Genomic DNA, 24,757 nt, shown 5'->3' with positions numbered 1-24,757 from the left:
TGACTGCCTGGTCATAGAGGGACCAGCTGTGGAGCGACCAGCCATGGAGGAACCAGCCATGGTGGAACCAGCTCTAGAGGGATCAGATGTGGAGCGACCAGCCGAGAAGGAACCAGCTCTAGAGGCATCAGCTGTGGAGCGACCAGCCATAGAGGGACCGGCCGTGGAGGAATCAGCCATGACGGGACCAGTTCTGGAGGCATCAGCCGGTCCATGGAGGGACCAACTCTGGATCCGGCTCTATAGGCACCAGCGGTGAAGAAACCACAGATGGTCATGGAGGGACCAGCGATGGAGTCACTAGCCATGGACAAACCAGCTTTAGAGGCTCCAGTAATGGAGGAACCAGCTCTAGAAGCATCAGCTGTGGAGCGACCAGCCATAGAGGGACCGGCCGTGGAGGAATCAGCCATGACGGGACCAGTTCTGGAGGCATCAGCCGGTCCATGGAGGGACCAACTCTGGATCCGGCTCTATAGGCACCAGCGGTGAAGAAACCACAGATGGTCATGGAGGGACCAGCGATGGAGTCACTAGCCATGGACAAACCAGCTTTAGAGGCTCCAGTAATGGAGGAACCAGCTCTAGAAGCATCAGCTGTGGAGCGACCAGCCATAGAGGGACCGGCCGTGGAGGAATCAGCCATGACGGGACCAGTTCTGGAGGCATCAGCCGGTCCATGGAGGGACCAACTCTGGATCCGGCTCTATAGGCACCAGCGGTGAAGAAACCACAGATGGTCATGGAGGGACCAGCGATGGAGTCACTAGCCATGGACAAACCAGCTTTAGAGGCTCCAGTAATGGAGGAACCAGCTCTAGAAGCATCAGCTGTGGAGCGACCAGCCATGGAGGGACTGGCTCTGGAGGCACCAGCTGTTGAGGAATCAGCCTTGAAAGTACCAGCTCTTTGATTGCTGAACACTTTTTTTTTCAGCGCAGTGGCTGGTTTGTAGCTTGTACCAACAAAATATTCTCAGAATTATTGCATTTTTCCATATTTCCCATGTATTTCCTATGACCGTGAAGGAGCCAAGTGTGACTATTTTTATATTTTTTTTGGACCCTTTAACATATCCGAATCATGTCAGTGATTTTTTGCGTACTCTACTCACATAGCTAATGCAACAAAAGTCACCAAGTGTCATCTCATACTGATGATGCTACGATTATTGAAATTTCAAAACATAACATTTTATGTTGACCGAAGAGGCCCAGAGGTTTAAATCAAGATCTATACACAATTTGAAAGCTGAAGTTCTTAGCCTTGCATATTATTAATCAGAAATTAAGTTTATATATATTTTATGATAGAAAATTTATAAAATATGATGTGATCATTTTGATCCATACATTGTATTGTTGGCTATTGCTACAAATATACCCATGCTACATTTGTGGTCCAGGGTCACATATTACTCATACTAGTATTATAGTGTCATTTAGTTTTCTAACCAGGAATTCAAGACTCCAACTTAATAAATGTATGCATACAAAATAAATAACTTTTAAAAACTACAACTGACAAACATTTTTATTTTCAGATCCCAGCTTATTTTAATATCACATAAACATACAAAGATTTGCATACAGTCTTGTACTATGAAAATGTTTTACCTTTAACAGTGAAATTCCTTTTATAAAACAATATATAAAAGATACCTTTTATATTAACAAGAATAGACCTACTGGAGTGTATTTGTAAGTGCATTTATGAGATTTATGTAGGAGAAAAAAACTCCTTTTGAGAAAATGGCCTTTGAAAATATGTATTGTAATTTAAATCTATTGGAACAAATAGAAATACTATAAAAGAAACACTTAAAGGTGTCTTTTGGATGTTTTCTTTTTTACTAGTATGAAAAAACACTTTATGAAAAACAAAAAAGCCCAAAATCTCAAACTTCCCCTTAAAATGAATCAAAACAAAAGTGAAATAAAACCTAAATTAATGAAAAAATCCTCCCAAAATCTAACTTTATTCGTTTATAGAATGCACCGATTGCAACAAATGCCTTTTCTCTGGTATACTTCTATACTGATCTGAAAGAAAACATAAGACAGATGACATTAAAAAAACATAGCTTTTATATTGATGTATTGACCAAAGAAATGTGTAGCCATATGTAGTTCATATAATGTCTAAAACATCTCACATTAGTGAGTTTAATAGCATTTTTGTTAGGAAATTATCATCATTTTAATGGACAAGCAGAAGTTTCCTTGTTATTGCTGTAAAACTGCTGTTTTGAGTTACTCACCGAAGACAGTAACACGGAATAACTTCAAAGAAACGTTTCCACTTCTGGTGATCTTTAGTTTATATTCTCCAGTGTCTTCAGTTCTGGTGTTTATGATAAATAGTGTTCCAGTCAGATGATCCAGCTTCAGTCTGTTTCTGAATTTCCCATCAGGACCATTAGCTGTATTGGTTATTCTGGTCCCTCCTTTGGTATTAGCTATCTCAGCATCTTTGTCTCCAAACATCCACAGAATCTCGTCCTCTGCCTGTAGTTCAGTATTAGTGTTCAGTGTGACAGTTTCTCCCTCCATCACTGACACTGACTCTGTCACACGAGCACAAAAAAAACAAAAAAACAGAAAAATGTAGAGCAGAATTCAGCACTAGAAAACAAACCATAGTAAAAAGCAGCAAAAGCAATGGAATTGAAACTATAAATCTTTTATACAAGTCGAATAGCTCAATTTTGATCTATGGCCTAATCCATGTGTCAGACTAATCATATTCTTTAATTCATGTGTGATCAGTCACTGTAATATATGTGCCATCAACTAATCTGAAATCGTTTTGTGTTTATGCCAGGAAACAGACTGTAAACATTTCACTTATGATCAGATAAATATTGTATTTTATTTGTTATTGATTTGACATTTTAGGATAGTTTTCTTTTCTTATATTCTGTATATTTGCACCAGTTTACATGTTTTATTCTGATCAGCTGTAGACTATATTCTACGCATTTTTATAAATATTTTTATGTCTGACTTTTGTCACTGTTGTTGTGTATAGGTAACTGCAAGTGAAATAGCGTTCCTTCAGATAATTTACATTTACATTTTATTAGTACAGTGAGGGGCAGAATGATATTCTTATTCATTAAAGCATACTTAATTACCACACTGTAAAAAGTTTTCACCAGTTTCAACTTAAAAACTTATGTTTAGCAGCTGCCTTAAAATGTTAAGTTAAATCAACTTAAGTCATTTAAATGAACAAGTTAAATCAACTCATTTTTATTGTAAAAAGTTAAAATGACTTGAAGATTTAAGCTGATTTAACTTAAAAACTTAAGGCAGCTGCTAAACTTAAGTTTATAAGTTGAAACTGGTAAAAGCTTTTTACAGTGTATGTAGTAGTCAAAAAATAAAATTAAAAAAATAGGTAAAAGAGTAAGCAAAAGTACCCTAAATCAACCTTACACTGAAAATAAAAACAAAATCTAAAATAAAATCAATACTAAAAGTTTTAAATCACAAAACACTCACCAAAGACAGTAACAAGGAACCACTTGGATGTTTTTTTTCTTTTGTGAATGAACTCTAGTTTATAAGATCCAGCATCTGTGGTTCTGGTGTTTGTGATGGTCAGAGATCCAGTTGTCTTGTCCAACATCAATCTATCTCTGAATCTTCCATCAGGTCCATCATATGTAGAGATAGCGCCCCCTTTGATTTCAGCTATAGGAGACTTTTTATCTCCAAATGTCCATCGGACCTGATCATTTGTTTGTAGTTCAGCATCAGCTTTTAGAGTGACAGCAACTCCTTCAGCCACTGATAATGGATTCACTGCATCTGTATCAGTAACACATAGAAACAGAGAAATACAGAAATTAGAACAAGAAAACCAACAATAAAAGAAATTACCAAAATCAGATTATTTGCTCCAAATCCATCACTGACCGAGTGAATGATTATTAAACCCTCTATACAGTTAATCACATTTATAATCACATTAAAAGAGAACATAAGTAACACATTATATGACACTTCATGAAACCTACCCAGTTGAATAAACTTAGCTGCTAAGTTAAGACTGTTCCTTGAGAACTACTTGCAATTATTCAGGGATAATCAGTCAGATTCAGATTAGACAGAGCTACTATATGTAACTGATACTTGACCATTCTTGAAGGGAAAAAAAACTAAATTTAAGACTAACTAAAGACTGACTAATTTAAGAAATCTATGCAACTGGCCACTTAATATGAACATGTTTACACCTTTAAATTCTAATATAGTCTAGTCTCTTTCCCTTGCTTGCATTAGCTGTAATATGATCGACTTACATTTTAGTTTAGAGATCTTGTGGTCATAGTGAATCATGAAAGCAACTGCAGTTCCAGACACCAGCAGAACAGTAACTATCCATGCTTTTACACATGAAGTTACACCTGATGCTGTAAAGACAAAGATAGTCAGATGTCAGTGTGAATCAATAAGCCAAATTGTATTTGGCTTAAACTTAGTAAATATAAATCTGATTCCGTCTGACGTGAATCCTTAATGAGCCTCTAATGTAATTTCAAATCTTAAGATGTTTTATTTACTGTGTTCATCTTCTGTATCGCAGTGTTTGATGGGAACATATCAGTTAGAACAATATAGGCAGTAAAAGCAGATCAAAGATTTTAATCTGATACATGCTAGCAGTCTTAAAGCATTCACGAAAGATGTCATGAGCTCAAACTGACATGTTCATGGATAACTGACATAAGTGATCAGTGCATTAGTGCATTAATAAAGAAAAGCTGTTTTACTGTCTTAGCTAGGGACTAACTGTCAAAATTATAAATACTAATATTAAAAAAGAAAATAACTACAAACATTGGTGAAATCAACTTTGTCAATGGTATCAATCATTTAAATAAAATATTAATTTTAATAATTAAGCAATCATTTAAAAAGTATCAAATGTTGATATCACTATAACAACATGTCAATGAGAGTAATAGTCATCTTTACAGACATCTCGGTAATTTGCATCACAATTCTTTGAGAAGCTAACAAACAGGTAAAGAAACTTCTTTAATGCCTAACCATTTAAAAAAAATAATTGATATACTCACCACTGACAGTAACAGTGAATCTCTGTACAGTATGTCTGTTGCTGTTGATCTTCAGTTCATATAGTCCAGAGTTTGAGATTTTGCATTCTGTTATAGTCAGAGATCCAGTTTGATTATCAAGCCGCAGTCTGTCTTTAAATCTTTCATCATCACCATCATATATATAGAAGAGTTGGGCTGCTTTATGGATTTCAGCTATGACAGTATTTCCAAAGATCCATGTTATGAAATCATAGACCTGTATTTCAGTAAAACCTGTCTGTAGAGTGACAGATTCTCCCTCCTTCACTGTCTCTGACTTCATTTCACCTGTGATAAACACATGAAGAACAGCTACTCAGTGTCATGATCTGGGCTGTGGGGCCCCCCTCAGCCACCTGGGGTCGCTGTTTTCCCTTCCCTGCACTTCCCTGAGTGTTCACTTGTCCTGATTATGTCACCTGTCTTTCCCCAGCTGTTCACAATCACCAGTGTCTTTATAATCTCCACACTTCCACTACCCTGGTGAGTCTGCATTGTTTTCATGTTGCCCGTTCCGGATGGTTTGTCTCTGTTCTCTTTGCTCCAGTCTAGATCCTGTTTGTTGTGCCGTGTTGGCCTTTGTTTTGTTTGTTTATTTGTGTTTAATTAAAATATATTTCTTACCTGCTTTTGGACCCAGACCTCCCTTTCTCATTCGTGACAGAATGCAGACTCAATAAATGGGTCCAGCAGGGAGGAACATTTCTTTTGAGGAGGCGTCGGCTGCTCGTTTTGAGAGTCTGTACTTTTACCTGGCCGAGATGGAAGCCTGCAGGGCCGAGACGGCGCGACTGCGTTCCCGCTTGGAGGTGGGGGCGGAGTGGCTCTTCCGCGGGAAGACGGCGGCGACCGCTATCTCCGTCCCTGACGCGGCGGCGACCGCTATCTCCGTCCCTGACGCGGCGGCGACCGCTATCTCCCTTCCTGACGCGCCGGCGACCGCTATCTCCCTTCCTGACGCGGCGGTGACCGCTTTCTCCGTCCCTGACGCGCCGGCGACCGCTATCTCCCTTCCTGACGCGGCGGTGACCGCTTTCTCAGTCCCTGACGCGGCGGCGACCGCTATCTCCCTTCCTGACGCGGCGGTGACCGCTTTCTCAGTCCCTGACGCGCCGGCGACCGCTATCTCCCTTCCTGACGCGGCGGTGACCGCTTTCTCAGTCCCTGACGCGCCGGCGACCGCTATCTCCCTTCCTGACGCGGCGGCGACCGCTATCTCCGTGCCTAACGCGGCGGCGACCGCTATCTCCGTCCCTGACGCGGCGGCGTCCGCTATCTCCGTGCCTGACGCGGCGGCGTTCGCTATCTCCGTCCCTGACGCGGCGGCGACCGCTATCTCCGTCCCTGACGCGGCGGCGACCGCTATCTCAGTCCCTGACGCGGCGGCGACCGCTATCTCAGTCCCTGACGCGGCGGCGACCGCTATCTCAGTCCCTGACGCGGCGGCGACCGCTATCTCCGTCCCTGACGCGGCGGCGACCGCTATCTCAGTCCCTGACGCGGCGGCGACCGCTATCTCAGTCCCTGACGCGGCGGCGACCGCTATCTCCGTCCCTGACGCGGCGGCGACCGCTATCTCCGTCCCTGACGCGGCGGTGACCGCTATCTCCCTTCCTGACGCGGCGGCGTCCGCTATCTCCGTGCCTGACGCGGCGGCGTCCGCTATCTCCGTGCCTGACGCGGCGGCGTCCGCTATCTCCGTGCCTGACGCGGCGGCGTCCGCTGAGGCTCCGCTGGCGGCGAGGCCAGCTCGCGTGACTCCGTTGCACGGGCCTGGCCCGCCGTCCCTCCCCCTGATTTGCCTTCCCCCGTTCCTCCACCCTCCAGACTCGTGGAACGTCTGGGAGCCGTTCCGTGGGGAGGGGGTAATGTTATGATCTGGGCTGTGGGGCCCCCCTCAGCCACCTGGAGTCGCTGTTTTCCCTTCCCTGCACTTCCCTGAGTGTTCACTTGTCCTGATTATGTCACCTGTCTTTCCCCAGCTGTTCACAATCACCAGTGTCTTTATAATCTCCACACTTCCACTACCCTGGTGAGTCTGCATTGTTTTCATGTTGCCCGTTCCGGATGGTTTGTCTCTGTTCTCTTTGCTCCAGTCTAGATCCTGTTTGTTGTGCCGTGTTGGCCTTTGTTTTGTTTGTTTATTTGTGTTTAATTAAAATTATATTTCTTACCTGCTTTTGGACCCAGACCTCCCTTTCTCATTCGTGACACTCAGACGTCAATGAAATGCATACAGATAGACTAAATATTTTAAATGTTACTGTTAAAGGATAACTATTGCCAAAATGCAACCTGGGCTGGTTTTTTTTATACTGTAAAAGAGACAAACTTATATCTAAAAGCATAATTACGTCAAACGAGCCGTTTTTGAGATTGACCGTGATTTAGTTTTGTGGTCAATTGCCGGTGAATGGGAGAACTAGGGGCAAGTCTTTGAGCGCATCAAAATCGATATTTTTACGACACAAAGAAGGCTCGAGACACAGTGAAACTTTGCTCGAAGTATCGCTGGGTCTCTACACATGAACTCGAGCATTGTGAACATTGTTTGTCTACACAAAGTTTACTAAAAAGAATGGTTTTGAACAACTCACTTTCACTGTTTGAGTTTCCGCTCGTGGCCGTCTTGCCAGTCAAGAGGTACCGATCTCCGAATGCGAATGAATGGACTCCATATGAGGCTCTTTTTACAACTAGAAGGTTAATATTGTTTTTCACTTGCGACAAAACAACGAATTAGCCGTGCATTTATATATAAATATGCTTTAGGAGCTATCCATCTTTACTCTCCTCACTATTACGTCGCATTCGGAGATCGACACTTCTTGACTGGCAAGACGGCCGCAAGCGGAAACTCAAATAGTGTAAGTAAGTTGTTCAAAACCTTTCTTTTTAGTAAACTCTGTGTACACAAACAATGTTCTCAATGCTTGAGTTCATGTGTAGAGACCCAGACCATACTTCGAGCATGTGTCGAGCCTTCTTAGTGTTGTAAAAATATCGATTTTGATTAGCTCAAAGATATGCCGCTAGTTCTCCCATTCAACGGCCACTGACCACAAAACGAAATTACGGTCAATCTCAAAAATCGTTTGTCGTAATTATGCTTTTAGATATAAGTTTGTCTTGTTTACAGTAAAAAAAACAGCCCAGGTTGCATTTTGGCAATAGTTATCCTTTAATGTAAAAAACTCTCATTAAGAGAAGGAGGATAAATTTGATACATAAGATCAAATGACTATGTGATGTAAAAATGTTGTGTTCATGTAAAGTGAGCACTGAGCTTAATTAATCACAAACTTAATTAGGACTGCTTAACAATAAACTTGGAGTACATACGCATACACACTCTCTTTAAGAAAGAATGTGACCTCAGTGGGCAAAAAAGAGAATTAAACCGAATGAATCAATACCCAGTAATTGAAAATACAAAAATGTATTACATTTAAATTAAACATTGCATTTCTGTATGAAGTAAAGAAATTACTATTCGTGATTTTATATTAACATATAATATTAGTAAGAATATAAGATTAGTAACCTATTTTTTCATTGCATTTACATGACAGCATAAAAGCACAAACAAAGCACATTTAGTGGAATAAAGATCAATCTGCACCTTTGTTCTTGTTTGAGAATCTTTTTCACTCAGATATACGTTACAATAGGGAATACAATACTATGGCCACATGCTGACTTCATTATTACTTTCACTTTCAAAAAAACATGAAAAACACAAGCTACTCACCGCTGACAGTCACATTGAATGTTTTGTGTATGGTGTGTTTGCTGCTGCTGCTACTGATGTCAACTTCATAAAGTCCAGAGTGATTGGTTTCAATGTTCCTGATGGTCAGAGATCCAGTCAAATAGTCCAGCTGTAGTTTGTCTCTGAATCTCCCATCAGTAGCATCATATGTGGAGATTTTTCTAGCCTTTCGATTGATTTCAGCTAAAGGAGAGCTTTGATGTTCAAACCTCCACTGTATCTCATCATCATTCTGTATTTCAGCGAGATCAGTGTGTAAAGTGACTGAATCACCCACCAGCACTAACACTGACTTCACTTCATCTACAGGCACAACTGGAAAACAAACAAGAAACAAAGAAACAATAGTTACTGCAACACCTGTTTGAGGCCATAAACAGTTCTACAACTAAATAATCATTACCGTTATGCTGCTATTCATGGCCATTTCTATGTACCTGAATTCTAGAGTATTCTATAGAAGCTAATTACGATGTTAAAACAATACTCACCACTGATATTGAATATCTTGTTTAAAGTGTGTTTGCTGCTGGTGTATTCATAAAATCCAGAGTGTTCAGTTCTGATGTTTCTAATAGTGAGACCTCCAGTTTGATTGTCCAGCTTCATCCTTCTTCCGAATCTCCCATCAAGAACATCATCATATGTAATGCTCTTATTGGCTGCTTGATTGACTTGAGCTATAAGGGTACCTTGAGTGCCAAACCTCCACTGTAACACATCATCTTTCTGTATTTCAGTAAGACCAGTGTGTAGAGAGACAGAATCTCCCTCCATTACTGACACTGACTCACCAAACACACCTGCAAATAAAAAAAGGAACAGTTGAACGAAAATAAATAAATGCATAAACAGATACAATTATATACTGTCAATATACAGATCAAAAGTTTGTTTTATTTTTTTTTTACTATTGCCTAAAAAACTAACTAGCAAAAAATGTTTTGAGATTTTAGTATTTTTTCATGTCATTACATTGTTTACAAGTATAAGAACAAAAGTAAAAAAAAAAAAAAAATGAAAATGTATATTTTATTCATATAGTTATGCTATGTCCTATGTAGAGGACACCAGGACTTTTTTTTTTAAATAAAAAGACAAAAACAGTCAAATTTTTGTTTTAATCACAAATCATGTTACATTTGATCACTGAATTAATGTCAGCCATTTTTAAAGACCAAGGAGAGGGAGTGGTCATGGTGAAACTTTCAAACATTTGGTATCTTTGAGAAGTTCTGAATGTTCTCTGTACAGGACATCCAGACTTAAAACCGTGACATGTAAGGTCTCAGAAATCGCTAAAAACGTATGTCCTCTGTAGAGGACAAAACTCCATAGCTGGTAGTCATATGTCTGTAACTATTCTGTATTATAAATAATACAACTACAGAATACTGGTAGGATCTAAAGAAAGGGGTTTGCTCCTCAATTTAACCACTTAGAAATTAGTTTAACCACCCTTTTACAATACAAAAACACATTTTGAACTAAAATATTATATCTGGTTTCAAATCTGATACGGGGTAAGGAGGTGGCGGCCAAAACAGTTCTTCAATAAAGTAGCAGCACAACTAAGAAGTAATCTGGTTTCTATTAATGGCGAAACGCTACAATATGTATCAAGAATAACACCAAATAAACCAGGTCGATCTTAATTTCCTTTAAAAAGGCAGAAAATGGCCTGAAAAAAAGGCACGTGCCTTGTACTAAAACAGATATTATAAATCGCAAACTACGTTTGCTGCCCTACATAATAAGTTATCATCAAATAAAGAAATAAAAATAAACGAATGGCTTATGACGTCACACACATACAGAAAAGTGAAACCAAAATGGTTAAAGAAAAAAAATATAAACCTTACCGTTAATGAAAACATGGAATACAAAGAACAGTAACATGCTCTGCTGTCAGTGAAATCTGAATTTACGAAGATGATCAATGGAAATATTATTTGTAATATTCCGCCTCCGTTGGGCCCTAAGCATAACAGAGACTGTAAAAAAAGAAAAAATGGGTGACGCGTCTCCGCTTCATTACGTCAAGATCACGTAATCTTCTTCTTCTTTTATCGCGGCTGGCATCCAACGTTAATGTGCAATAACGCCATCTACTATACCGGAGTGTGAACCAGAGTGACTAACAGACACTTAAACCCCCCAAAACAAAACCTCAAAAAAAAAAAAAAAAATAATAATAATAATAATAATAAAAATTGTTAAATCAATAAATAAAATAAATCAATAATAATAATAATAATAATAATAATAATAATAATAATAATAATAATAATAATAATAAATAATAATAATCTTTATATCCTATTAATTAACCCAGTTTCCCTCAAAAATAAAATTAAATAATTATAATTCCCTGCTTGATTGAGTATATGCTTTACATCTAGTGTCTCCTGAATATTTTCTGTAACATATTTTTAACAGTGACATAGCCTAGTACATGATCTACTGATTCCTCCGCCTGACTACATTCAAACAGATAGGGTTAGGTATCATTTGAATCGATTCCGATTTTCTATCGATTGGTCAAATTTTGATTCCAATTCCAATTTTGTAAAAAAACAACAACAACAAAAGTCAAACATTAATATATCAAACATGTTTATTTTCAGTATATATAAGTATTTGATCAACCTGTGATTTTGCAAGTTCTCTTACTTAGAAATCATGGAGGGGTCTACAAGTTTCAGCATAGGTGCATTTCCACTGTGAGAGACAGAATCGAAAAATAAAAATCCGGAAATCAAATTGTATGATTTTTTTAACAAATTTATTTGTGAATTACTTTGTCAAATAAGTATTTGATCACTTGAGTCATTTTTTTTTTTTTTTTTTTTTAATAATTATTACTGAAGCCCTTGTTAACAATTACAGAGGCCAAATGGTTTCTTCACCAGTACTTCACCAGGTTTGCACACGCTGCAGGAGGGATTTTGGCCCACTCCTCCATACAGATATTCTCTAGATCTGCCAGGTTTCTGGCTGTCACTGAGCAACATGGAGTTTCAGCTCCCTTCAAAGATTTTCTATTGGATTTAGGCCTGGAACCTTGATATGCTTCTTACGGAGCCACTCCTTGGTTTTCCTGGCTGTGTGCTTTGGGTCATTGTCATGTTGGAAGACCCAGCCACGACCCATCTTTAATGCTCTGACTGAGGGAAGGAGGTTTTTGCCCAATATGTCACAATACATGGCCCCGTTCATCCTCTCCTTAATGCAGTCGTCCTGTCCCCTGTTCCCCTTATTAACACCTGAATAAAACGTCCCCCAAAAGTTTTGATTGTCTGATTTTATTTTCGTAGTACGTTTTTAAAACATTTTATTTTGGTTACATTATTATAATTTTTTTTCAGGAACGTTTTTAAAACCTTGTACTACAACATTACCTAATTGCAACCTAAATACAACGTTGTGGAATTGGCCATTCAGCAAATGCGCACAGTACAGGACACAACAGCGGTATTCCAGCGATGACTCATCTGGACATCGTTGATTGGTCTTTTTTTTTTTTTTAAACTCAACAGAGCATTGCACCCACAATTGCTTGGTGTGGAGACAGAGGGGGACAAGCTTGTTGACCCAACACAAAACCGCCCCTGATTTGTACAGTAGGCCTACACTACATATTTGAAAATGAGCAGGCTAGATTCACAGTGTTATTTGTTTCATCATCACAGTCTGTTGAAGGGATCCAGATTTTTGTGTCTGAATGAATGTGATACTCTGAATGTAGGCTACAGTGACCAGCTCTCCCTGCTGAAAAAAACAGCATATGCTGGTTAGGTATGTTTTGGTGCTGGGATGCTGGTTTTAGCTGGTATATGCTGGTCCTTTGCTGGTTTATGCTGGTCCCTTGCTGGTTTTTGCTGGTTTATGCTGGTCATGTTGCTGGTTAATGCTGGTCCTTTGCTGGTTTATGCTGGTCCTTGACCAGCAACATGACCAGCACAAACCAGCAAAGGACCAGCATAAACCAGCTAAAACCAGCATCCCAGCACCAGTGGCGGTTCTAGACAAATTTGACTAGGGGGGCCAAGGAGGGGCCAGTGTTTAACCAGAGGGGCACATTAAAAAATGACAACAAGTGATATTTAAAGATTATAAACTTTATTTTACTTTAAAATCATACAAACATTTTAGGGATGCTCATATTGACCGTTCACTGTTAATTGACAGTAAGAAGTACTATAAGTTAAACGGTTTAATTATTTTTTACGTTTGCTGCATGGTGAAAGAAAAAAATAATGTTTACTCACGGGCGCGTGTCGACACGTGCAGTGCGGCTGTTTAGACATATTTTGATGAGTAAGCACCTGCTTTGCCTTCTCTTAGTTTGTGTAACTGATGTAGTAGCCTATGTGCTGCACGATAGCAACGGCGATGTTGCGTTATCAGAGAGTGAATCCATGAATAAATGAATTCAAATTCTGAATTAATTATAGTCTTAAAAGTGCGCGCTCCCCTTATAATCACTGGAAAGCTGTCACTCATACATTACTGTTGTTCATCGCAATCTCTCAAAGTTAATAAAAGGTAATGAAATCACATTTACACAGTACAATTAATCTCTTATTTACATCATGTCTACACTTTCTTTGTTTTAATGAGAGAGTTCTCAGAGGTGTAGAGTTTCAGCAGAACTAAACCGGCACTTGATCATGAACTAACAACAGGGTGTCTACAGGTTTGACCAAGTTAAATTTAAGACATTTTAAGACTTTTTAATACCATTTTCAAACAAAATTTAAGACAAAATTGAAAGTCCCGCAAAAGTCTAGCACAAAACTATGAAGATATTTTAAATTATTATTTTATTTAACTGATTATTCTTGGGAATATTCAACAGAAAACACTATTCCAGAAGAAGAAATTATTTTCTATTCCATGACAAAGTCAAGGCTCTCACACAATTTGAAGCCAATGTAACAGTGTAACAAACACGGATTTTGAGTCATGGATCGGCAAAAAAAAAAAAAGTTTGTTTTTTCCTAATTACTGAATGCTTACTTTAGGTAGGCTACTTCTCATCCACAGCAAAAACTACTATCTGAACTAAAGTTCAGTAACAAAACAAGAACAATTACACAAATGACAAGTGTAAATGAATACAACATAAAGTTAGTAATAAAATCAATAACACTAGTATTCAGGAGGGGAAATTTAATAATTAATTGTAAAATAACTAGTGTTTCTCACTGCAGGTATTTATAGGACGCTGTCTCTTTAAGGCCAAATGCCCAAACCGAATACTGGCACGCATCTCTTTCTCAGCTGTTTCGGTTCACTGAAGACATAAACGACTATTAAACAGAATACCAAAACGGGTATCAAGACATATGTACGTTTCCGTTCAAATAGCAGTTAAAGAGGAATCAATCTGTGTGAATCGCGCTGCACGCCTCTCTCTCCTCTCTCTCTCTCTGCGCGTGCTCGCGCCAGTTGTGTGCGACAACGTGAAAACATGTGCTAATTATAAACTTTTACTCTATGATGGTTAAATTTAACAGCTAATCTGCGATTCAAATGCGTGTAGTTGGGCGGAAACCCGCTAAATCTGGCAACACTGAGGCGTTGTCAAGCAAGCGCGTGTCTAGCAACAGAACAGATTTAGAACCTGCGCAGGAGATTCTCCTCAAAACGATAAACTTTTCCTTTTCAAAGTGTAAAAAAATTAAGACCCTTGGATTTAGATTTAAGACAAATTAAGACATTTAAAGGCCTTATTTTAGGACAACGGAATTTAAGACTTTTTAAGGATCCGCGGCCACCCTGAACAATGAACAGCTGTATATTTTTATTAACTAACGTTAACAAAGATTTTACAAAGCCATTTACAAACTTGATTTAATTATCAGTGTGAAAAACAAAAGTAACACGGTTATGTGCAAGAACATCAAGTCACTCACGAAATGAAATTGTTTTGCTTACTTTCGACTCTTGCAACAGGAGAAATAAATCGTAGCTCCTCTATCCGAGAGTAGTTCTAATTGTTGCTGCAGTGTTTGTGTGCGCCGCTCTAATTTACCCATTTAAGTAGAACGATGCGTCGCATTAGTTCCGCTTTTGGCGCTCGTGTGTAAAACCATAATTAATTTATTTTATTTTATTTGGTCAGTATGGGGGGGCCACAGGGGTGGCCAAGGACATGTCTACAGGGGCACGGGCCTCCCTTGGCCTCCGTGTAGAACCGCCACTGCCCAGCACCAAAACATACCTAACCAGCATATGCTGTTTTTTTCAGCAGGGCTGTTTGTGAAACCTGCTGTGGCCTTAGCTGTTTACATCTATGCAGAAATGTTGTTTGACCCATTATTAATTCATGTGAATTGTGTGCATCTGTAGACTTACTAAACCACGGTTTGAACCCATTTAAAAACACAATGACAACACTATCAACAGTATAAACTCTAGTAGGTTTATATTTGTGTTAATTACGTATTAGATGGTGGAAATGAGGGAATTAAGTGAAAAATGTGAAGTGGTGACTAGAAGTCACATAACAGAAAAGTACCCAGTGTTAATGTTAAATATATTTGACAACATAAATGCAAATGTTCCTGTGTATTAGTTTAGAGTTTGAGACCCTATAAGCAGCAGCATGTGTTATAGACTTAATATTATGCAGTCCATTTCAAAATGTATTTTAACACTATCATTCTTACACATGAGACCCCCCCCGCCCCCCCCTCTCTCTCTCTCTCTCTCTCTCTCTCTCTCTCTCTCTCACTCAAACCCACACCAGGTTGAGTCTAAAGTCGCCATTACTCGTGCACCTCTGTAACAACACTTTCTGGTGATGTTTGCAAACATCCTGAACAAGACTAGTTCAGGAAATGTTTCACTCATTTGCTTTTTGCTGTTTTTGCTTTTGTCATATGGCTGGTAAGTGATAAAAAATGTCTTTATGTTTGTAAAATGATCTCATGTGTTAAAACAATGAATGTAAAAACAGATGTCACTAAAAGCTCAACAGAAGGTTTAATCAAGTGTGATCTCTTTCGAGTGTTAAAGCATTTCTCTTAAACATTTCTCTATTAAAAGGATGACTTTTCAAAAGCTTACTCTACTGCAGTTTCAATGTTCAAATGTTCAAAATTTCAGTAAAGCTTTTAAAAACTAACATCAAGACGACTTTTTGCTTTTGGTAATAACTTTAATGTGACTGTGAAACTTTCTTTGTTCTTCAGATGTGTTTGGGGATTTAGAGGCAGTGAAATCAGTGTCAGTGATGGAGGGAGATTCAGTCACTCTGAACTCTGATACTGAACTACAGACAGATGATGTGATACAATGGCGCTTTGGATCCAAAAACACTCTCATAGCTAGCATCAACAAAGGGACTGGAAGCTTCTCCACATCTCATGGTCCTGATGGGAGATTCAGAGACAGGCTGAAGCTGGACAAGATGACTGGATCTCTGACCATCACGAACATCACAACCACAGACTCAGGACTTTATCAAATCAGGACAAAGATGATATACAGGTTCAGTGTTACTGTCTATGGTGAGTAAACAACTACAGTGCCAGTCACCCTGTCATGATTATTTTGTATATAATAATCCTGCAAAAGGACAAAATTATTCATAAGGCATTTAAAGATTTTTTGTAGATGTCCATCACTATAATAATTATTAAAAGTGAAGAAGTACAATAGCATACTGTGACTGTACGTGTTTGTGTTGTGTAAAATATGTGATCAAACTTATCTTATTCATATTATTTTTTAATATGAGGGTTGACATTTTGTAAAAACATTTTAAAACCCCAAAGAAATTCAATTACAGAATAGTGCACCCACAAATTACAATTCTGTCATTTATGGCAATGTTTATGCTGCTCTTTCCATATAACAAAAGCATGCAGTATTTATGTATTTTCACTGGATAATGACTTTATAGATATGAATTCAGAAGGAGAATATAGTGCAGAAATTGCATGGACTACTGTTAGGGGCCCTTCACAAATGGGCCTAATTTCTACTTAAACTTGGAATTTATCAATATGAACAGTGGCTATGATAAAAAAAAGTCCATATTGGTACCTTAAAGGTACATATTAGTTCCTAAAAGGTATAAAAGCACACCTTTAAAAAAAAAAAGCACCTCCACAGTGAGCATTTTTTTCTGAGAGTGTATCTTTCACACGATGGGGATAGTGACATACGAATGTTTTATGAATCACACGTGAACCCTGTCCTAAGTTGATGTGTGCGCTTGGATGTGCACTTGTTTCTGCGTTAGATTGATAAATAAGCTACTCCTAAGTGTAATGTAGAAACTTTCACTTTCTATGAAGTTGCAAGGATTTGTATTTTATGCAAAACACTTGAATTTAATTGAAAAAGAGGCCCAGTGTGTTTTGTTTTGCAATTTGGGCAGTGGAATGGGGAAAATCGCAAGTCTGGAGCCACATCTTTTAAATGTTGAACTTATTTAACTTGAGCACTGCATTTTTTAAATGCACAAAATGCTGCATAAAAGTCCTGATTGCAAAGGTCAAACACATTGAAACGTTTTTATACTCTCTTGTTTTCAGCTCGTCTGCCCGTTCCTGTCATCAGCAGTAACTCTTCGCAAAATCCTTCATCATCTTCGTCTTGTTCACTGGTGTGTTCAGTGGTGAATGTGAGTGATGTGACTCTCTCCTGGTACAAAGGAAACAGTTTATGGTCCAGCATCAATGTGTCTGATCTCAGCATCAGTCTCTCTCTACCTCTTGATATTGAATGTCTGGATGATTCCTACAGCTGCGTTGTGGCTTATTCATTCACAAACCTGTCTACACATCTCAACAACACTCAGCTCTGTCCAACATGTTCAGGTACATCAAAAGTGATATTAATTACTGAATTAGCTGATTTTTTTAACAACCCTGTACGTTAAATTTTCTTGTTGTCTTTTTATGTTGTTTATAAGATAATTAAAAAATAAGAACATGTTCAAGAGCAAAATAAGTAGTTGCATTTTTTTTTCTACATACCTCATTTTATATCTGCTTCTGCAAACAGTATCAGTCTTTACGGAAATGCACAAATCCAACTTTTTGTCTTTTTACCGTTTTATCAGAATGTGTCCACTGCTGTGGTGTTGCTGAAGCTGTGATCCGATTGGTCATCTCTGCTCTGGTGGGCGTGGCTACGGTTGTTGTGCTGGTTTATGACATCAGACCCAGAAAAGAGGAACAGCAGAGAAGATCAAGCTCTCACACCGACTAACCATACTCTCATTCCAGACAGCAGGGTTATATTTACCAAATAATACATGAACCAACATAGAATCGATGCAATGAGGGATAATTTACAGTCAACCAGTTATTATAACTAAACAAACCAGAGTGGCAGGGGCCCCAAAATGTATTACACAAACGATCATATAAACAGTGAAATATTGGTCTGGAGTTTAAAGTGCTTCATTGTTGAGCTGAGGCAACATTGAAAAATGCTTTTCCAATATGATTCATAGTCACAAAAGTAGGAAGTATTATTATTAAGTAAAATTACATTCTGTCATAATTTCTGTCATCAAATACTCACCCTCAAGTAATTTCAAAGCTGTATGAGTTTCTTTCTTCTGTCAAACACAAAATTATATATTTTGAAGAATTTCGGTAACCGACTGGTTGCTGGTATCCGTTGACTTCCATATTATTGAAAAAAAAAAATACTACAGATGTCAATAAGCTGTTTAGGTACGAATATAATTTTAAATAATGTCTTTCGCATTAATCAAAAGAAATTAAATTATACAGGTTTGGACTATCCCTTGTAATTGTATATACAGTATATATATATATATATATATACTGTATATATATACTGTGTGTATATATATATATACACTGTATGTATGTATATATATATATACATACATACAGTATATACAGTATATATATATATATATATATATATATATATATATACTGTATATACTGTATATATATATATATACATACATACAGTGTATATATATATACACACAGTATATATACAGTATATATATATATATATATACATACATACATACATTCAATTTATCTGTGCAGGTAGTGTGATTTGTGTTTGTATTTTCTTTCGGAAATTTAAAGAAGAGGATGAAGTGGTGTTTGAAGGTGTGATTTTCACACCTAGTTCTTAGCTCCAAGCAGTCTAGGGCTGATTAAATATGTTTATACAAACACCACAAGTGATCTCAGACCTGCCTTAAAGGACCCACAGACACAGAGGTCTAAGTAGGCCATTTGTGGGTGCTTCTGGGGTTAAATCTTAATGTCAAATTTGCAGTCCCCTTTTAAGTCTTCTTATATTGTGAAAATCAAAAGTACTGAGGTCACTTGCAGTGAACTGAATGCAATTCACTAAATGCATGTGATACGCAAGCAGCTTCTTTTGTGAGTCAAAGTGAAACCTGCTGTGGTCTTGTGTCTGTAGACCTGGAAAGAAATGTGGTTTGATCTGTTGGGTGGACAAACAGTTTATGCACAAGAATGTGTCGATTACTGGACGTTTGTAGTTCACCTGTATTGCATTTGTCTTCTTTTTATGTTCTGCTAACATACATTTCAGAGTTTGAATTCCTCTTTATCCAACCAGTTTTACTGTGGAACAAAGTAGTGAATCAAATGTTGGTGTTTTACAAACAATCTCAAACCCAGCTGTGAGATATTACTGTATGATAAAGAAATATGAAAATACCATATACTGTACTTTGAATTCGTGAAACATTAGTTGGCATAAGCAGCTCACTGTTTAAACAATGATAATCATCCAAATCAACAATGATAGTGTCAGTTGCTAGAGAAGTTAATTATTTTTAAGAAATCTTGTTTTCACACTTTCACACAGGTCTCACATCCTGTACTTTTTTATAATGCACATCCTGTTGTTGTCAAATGGCGTCCGGCAGAAAAAAAAAATGCCAGCAAAAAATTTACTATTATTTATGGCATCATGCTAATGTCCAATGGTTGTTACAGATAGTGAATATGTAGATTTCTCCGTCTTGGAGATGTTGCCATAGTGCTGTATCTTCCCTTATACTTACTAGAGCATGATTTTAGTTTTTCCATGTTTTGTTCACATTTGTCTAATGTTGTTCAATAAAGTAGCTTTACTCTTATTTCAGTATCTGTTGCAGGTGCTATAACAGTTAAAGACAGACCTGAATTCATAAAAAGCAGCAGTCATTATTGTGAGTGAATGTGTTAGTTTGTTTGTATCATATTTGTAGTATTTTTTAAACGTGCCAGCATATCTCCAAATATGTTTCTGCCATAAAAGGATATTTGTTACATTTTTCCATTCTTCAAAACCGCTTTATGGAAGGCCTTGTAACTTATGACGGTGTACTATTGAGGCCTCCAGACTTATATAGTTCACCCAAAAATAAACATTACCCCATGATTTACTCACCCTAAATATAAACAACCGTTATTTGCACTTAGTGCAAACAGCATACTGATAAGACAATGTATAAAGACCACTACATCTTGGAAGAAAACACAGATTTACAGAAGGTAAAAGAACTGAACAATGATTTATACATTTTTTTTTTTTTTACTTTGATGATCAGTGGTATGATTCTAGCTTAACTTATTAATGGCGCCATCGGGTGTGTTTCTAAACATCATCCGCTAACAGCATTATAGCATTGCGAGCTTAACCTCTACTAACATCTCCCTACATGTTGGTGATGGAAGTAGCTGAATGCATATGTCACATATTTGCGCATTTATGCAAACAAGTAGCAATAACAGTGTAATTCCACGAACCCTGATGTATATCACCCCTTTAAAAATCAACCGATTGAAGATGTTCTATGGAGATGCTCCGATTTTTGTCTAATAGGAGACGTGATTTTTGAATAACTGCTCGGATTCACTAAGATACTAAAGTCTGCGATGAAATGCCAAATATCTCATTATGAACTACAACATTTCTCAAGTTTCAAAGGCAGTCAAATTCCATGTGGTTTAAACTGTTGAACAAACAGCTCCTGCATCAGCGTGTCTATTATTAGATGAATGCGGTCAGTGTATCTGTCAGTAGTTTGTGGCTGAAGAATTCAATATTTTCTCTCCTTTTAATATGGACCAAACATTTTGACTTCTGTTCCATAGAAAACATATTTACAGTTAAATAAAATGAATCCAAGAGTCAATTAAGAGTCACAAGCCAAGATATTGTCATGCATCATTGATGAACTACATAGATTGACATCTGATTGACATCATTCTCAAATCAGTAAATATTAATTAATCAATTAATATTAACATATCTAAATTAAAATTCATGACTTTAACACTTCACTGCTATTATATTTCATACAGGACTAGAATTCATAGGAAAATATAAAATGATCTATCATTTTCATGACTTCCTGTGTTCAAGGAAATGGTTGTTTGAGAGCTGTGACAGAGGTTCAGACTTGATGAGGAAAGACCACAAACACAGACAGCATCAGCTCAGATGTGTTTCAGACATTGTAAGGGTTACTATCATGGCATTTCAGTGAGCTGCTGAAGAAAATGTTTCTCAAATTAGTTTTGTTCAGTTTGTGGCATCTGGTTGGTGAGTTTGAAATGTGTTTATTATGGATTCAGTTGCTTCTGTTCTGCTACCATGTAAAAAAAAAACACTTGACTTCTGTTAGGCATCAAGTGATTTTAAAGATTTAATCTGTGACAAACACTTCTTCAGGTGTGTTTGCTGATAAAGATGCAGTGAAGTCAGTGTCAGTGATGGAGGGGCATTCAGTCACTCTAAACACTGGTCTTACTGAAATGATGGATGATCATTTGATTTTATGGAGGTTTGGAACTGAAAACACTTTAATAGCTGAAATCAATGTAATGGCCGACAGCGTCACTGTGTATGATAATGTTCTTGTTGGGAGATTCAGAGACAGACTGATGCTGGATGATCAAACTGGATCTCTGACCATCACTAACATCACAACTGAACATGCTGGACTCTATAAACTACAGTCCAACAGTGTGAGCAAGAATTTCAGTCTCAATGTCTATGGTGAGTTAAATATCGGTTTCACCAGTGATTGTCTAAAATTATGAATCTTTTGTAAATGTAAAGATCACGATTGTCGGTTTATGTGATGAGACACTGACTGACTGATGCTGCAATGCAACTTTATTGAGATCATTTCTTATTTCTTTATGTTTTCAGCTCATCTGCCTGTTCCTGTTATCAGCAGAGACCCGTCACAATGTGCTTCATCATCATCATCATCATCATCGCAGCATAATTGTTCATTGTTGTGTTCAGTGGTGAATTTGAGTCATGTAAGTCATCTGACTCTTTCCTGGTACAAAGGAAACCGTTTATTGTCCAGCATCAGTGTGTTTGATCTCAGCATCAGTCTCTCTCTACCTCTGGAGGTGGAATATCAGGATAAAAACACCTACAGCTGTGTGCTCAACAATCCCATCAGCAACCAGACTCAACATCTGGACATCAGTGAAGTCTGTCACACATGTGAAGGTACTGTAGATATAATTTACATTCATGAATTCATTTGTTGACTTTAGACTAATACCTTTTAGACTAATGCCATGTGTCTTACTAAACAAGTTTTTAAGTTTCTTTTTTTTTTTCAGAAGTGCATTGCTGTGATACTATCGAACCTGTGATCCGATTGGTCGCCACTGCTCTGATGGGCGTGGCTGCTGCGGCTGCTGTTGTTCTTCTGGTCAATGATGTCAGATCTGCTAGAGGCTGAAAGGAGAAAAACAGATCAGATATCATAAATATTTGCATGGCAGTACCAGCGAGTCTCGGAAACTAAATAAGGTTTGCCAATAAATCGCTAGTCACTCTTTTTTAGTTGCCAACACCGGGACACTGAAGCGTTTCCGCTTAAATGGTTTAGAAAGTGGTTTGAATCTTGCAAATTCACAGTCCTCTGCCCAGGTAAAACCCAGCTTTGCAGTTTTAGAATAATCTTGCCCCTTCTGCCTATTATGACCAAAGACTTTATTTACACACATAGCCCCATTTATTTAAAGTCAATACATGTATTACATATGTTTCATTGTTGTTCATGTATTGTCATATGTTTCAATCATTATATACCACCAGAAATTACACACTGTATTAATATAAATAAATTAGTCTGTGTGGAAATGATTTTTTTCCCCCTTTACCGTTCACATTAGGTCATCTGTAATGTATCCGCTTGTTTTACATTTTTTGGCCACCTGGTGGTATTGCGAGCAAATGAAGCCTTGAGAAATAGCATAAATCAAGTGGAAAGGAAGCGCGGGTTTGGCGCTTTGTATAAAACACTTCTTCTTTTACTTATAGCTTTCTGGCTGCGAATGTAGACGCTACTAGGCAAACGGTGTACACACCGTATTGGCATATTACTGCCCTCCACAGGTCGGGTCAAACTAAATTCTTCTATACAGTTCTGTATTATGCAAGAACTGAAGTTTTACCCAATACTGTAATCCCAATTTAATGGGTTTTAACCAAGTGTGCCATACGAGTCCTGAAAAGTAAAGCCAAAACATTTCGATCGCCCCCCGGTGGCCGGCTGCAGTATAGGCCATAAACCCCACCCTCTCCACACTGTAAAAAGTTAATACCAGATTCAACTTAAAAACCTAAGTTCAGCAGCTGCCTTAAGTTTTTAAGTTAAATCAGCTTAAAACTACAAGTCATTTTAACTTATTACAATCAAAATTAGTTGATCTAACTTGTGAGTTTAAAAGACTTAAGTTGATTTAACTTAACATTTTAAGGCAGCTGCTAAACAGTGGAAAACTTTTTTACAGTGCATGTAATCTAATGGGACGTGAGCCCAACTAAATAATCAAATTACTTTTCAAATCATTTTTTTTCCAAAGATGGTTTCCATCGTGTAAGGTAATTGTTATAATGCTAATTCATGTTCAGGTGTTCGTTTTTCTAATAAGTTCGCTTTTAGGTAGTTATTTGATGCTATAAAAACAGGGTGTGGTGTCATGATTGTGATCGTGCGATTGAGTCTGCGGGAGTTTGGGTGGGACTTTGATACCGCAGCTTCGCCTCACGACACTACTGCGCAGACTCTGGCTCATGGGATAGTGGAACAAAAGGAAGACATCTTCACCAGATACAGGAGTGTGTAGGACAGGAGAGAATGAGATGGGGTAGAAGGAAGAAAGATGTTATTATTACAAGAATGAGAATTGGACATTCAGCGTTAAATTATAATTTACACAAAATAGGGAAACATGAAAATGTGGGAATCCAGAAATGGTAAAACACATAATAGAATGTGATGCTTATGAAAGAGAAAGAAATCAACTAAGTCAAAAAATTAGGATTGATGGGATATGATGAAGTTTCTCTAAAAGCAAAAATTAATGAGGAATTATTTAATTAATTATTTAATAAAGGCAGGAAATATGGAAAGAATTTAGTAATTTAAGACAAAAAAAAAATCCCTCTTTTTTGGTTCTCTCTCTTTTATTCTCCCTACCAAATCCATGTTCACACCACACTCCAGATCAGTAGGTGGCAGATATGCACCTCTTTCGTTGGTTTGCCAAAACCGTCAAAAAACACCAGAAGAAGAAGACAACGAATCTGGCTCCAAACGAATCTCTACTGGGCAGACTCTGGCTCCAAATGACGCAATTTCCCCCAAGATGGCAGAGGCCATATTGAGATGATTTGGCTTCAGTTTTAGTGGAATGAAGCAGAGACGTCCAACTTTTTTTTTTTTTTTTTTTACAGTCTATGGTCTTAACCATAAGAGCATTTCTCCCATTTAGTTATGGATTGGGGAGGTTCTGAAGGCCCCACAACAGAGCCTAACCGCCCTCGTCTGCACCACATCTAACCTATCCTAGTTTTAAAAC

General features: G+C 37.9%; 4 protein-coding genes across 4 annotated transcripts in view; 2 read left to right on the top strand and 2 right to left on the bottom strand.

The window, feature by feature from the left end:
- The window catches only part of LOC141339276 (uncharacterized), a 727,444-nt gene that overhangs the window by 50,083 nt on the left and 652,604 nt on the right, over positions 1–24,757 (bottom strand). The window lies entirely within an intron of this gene.
- Positions 1,552–10,868, bottom strand: LOC141339275 (uncharacterized). Its single transcript, XM_073844902.1, has 8 exons — positions 10,745–10,868; positions 9,374–9,685; positions 8,862–9,197; positions 5,090–5,398; positions 4,310–4,420; positions 3,507–3,815; positions 2,261–2,566; positions 1,552–2,042 (listed from the first exon to the last, which is right to left on the bottom strand). The coding sequence occupies exons 1-8, from the start codon at positions 10,779–10,781 to the stop codon at positions 1,978–1,980; spliced, it is 1,785 nt and encodes a 594-aa protein (XP_073701003.1). The 5' UTR covers positions 10,782–10,868; the 3' UTR covers positions 1,552–1,977.
- LOC141338811 (SLAM family member 9-like) lies at positions 15,773–18,113 on the top strand. The gene is made up of 4 exons (XM_073844428.1): positions 15,773–15,779; positions 16,085–16,402; positions 17,435–17,719; positions 17,965–18,113. Exons 1-4 carry the CDS (start codon positions 15,773–15,775, stop codon positions 18,111–18,113), a joined length of 759 nt encoding a protein of 252 aa, XP_073700529.1.
- Positions 21,599–22,629, top strand: LOC141338809 (SLAM family member 5-like). The gene is made up of 3 exons (XM_073844425.1): positions 21,599–21,920; positions 22,077–22,391; positions 22,508–22,629. Exons 1-3 carry the CDS (start codon positions 21,635–21,637, stop codon positions 22,627–22,629), a joined length of 723 nt encoding a protein of 240 aa, XP_073700526.1. The 5' UTR covers positions 21,599–21,634.

This window comes from Garra rufa, chromosome 7, assembly GCF_049309525.1.
Source record: "Garra rufa chromosome 7, GarRuf1.0, whole genome shotgun sequence".
Lineage (NCBI taxonomy): Eukaryota > Metazoa > Chordata > Actinopteri > Cypriniformes > Cyprinidae > Garra > Garra rufa.
Note: the sequence above shows the minus strand (reverse complement) of the source record. Positions and strands in the feature narration are given on the sequence as shown.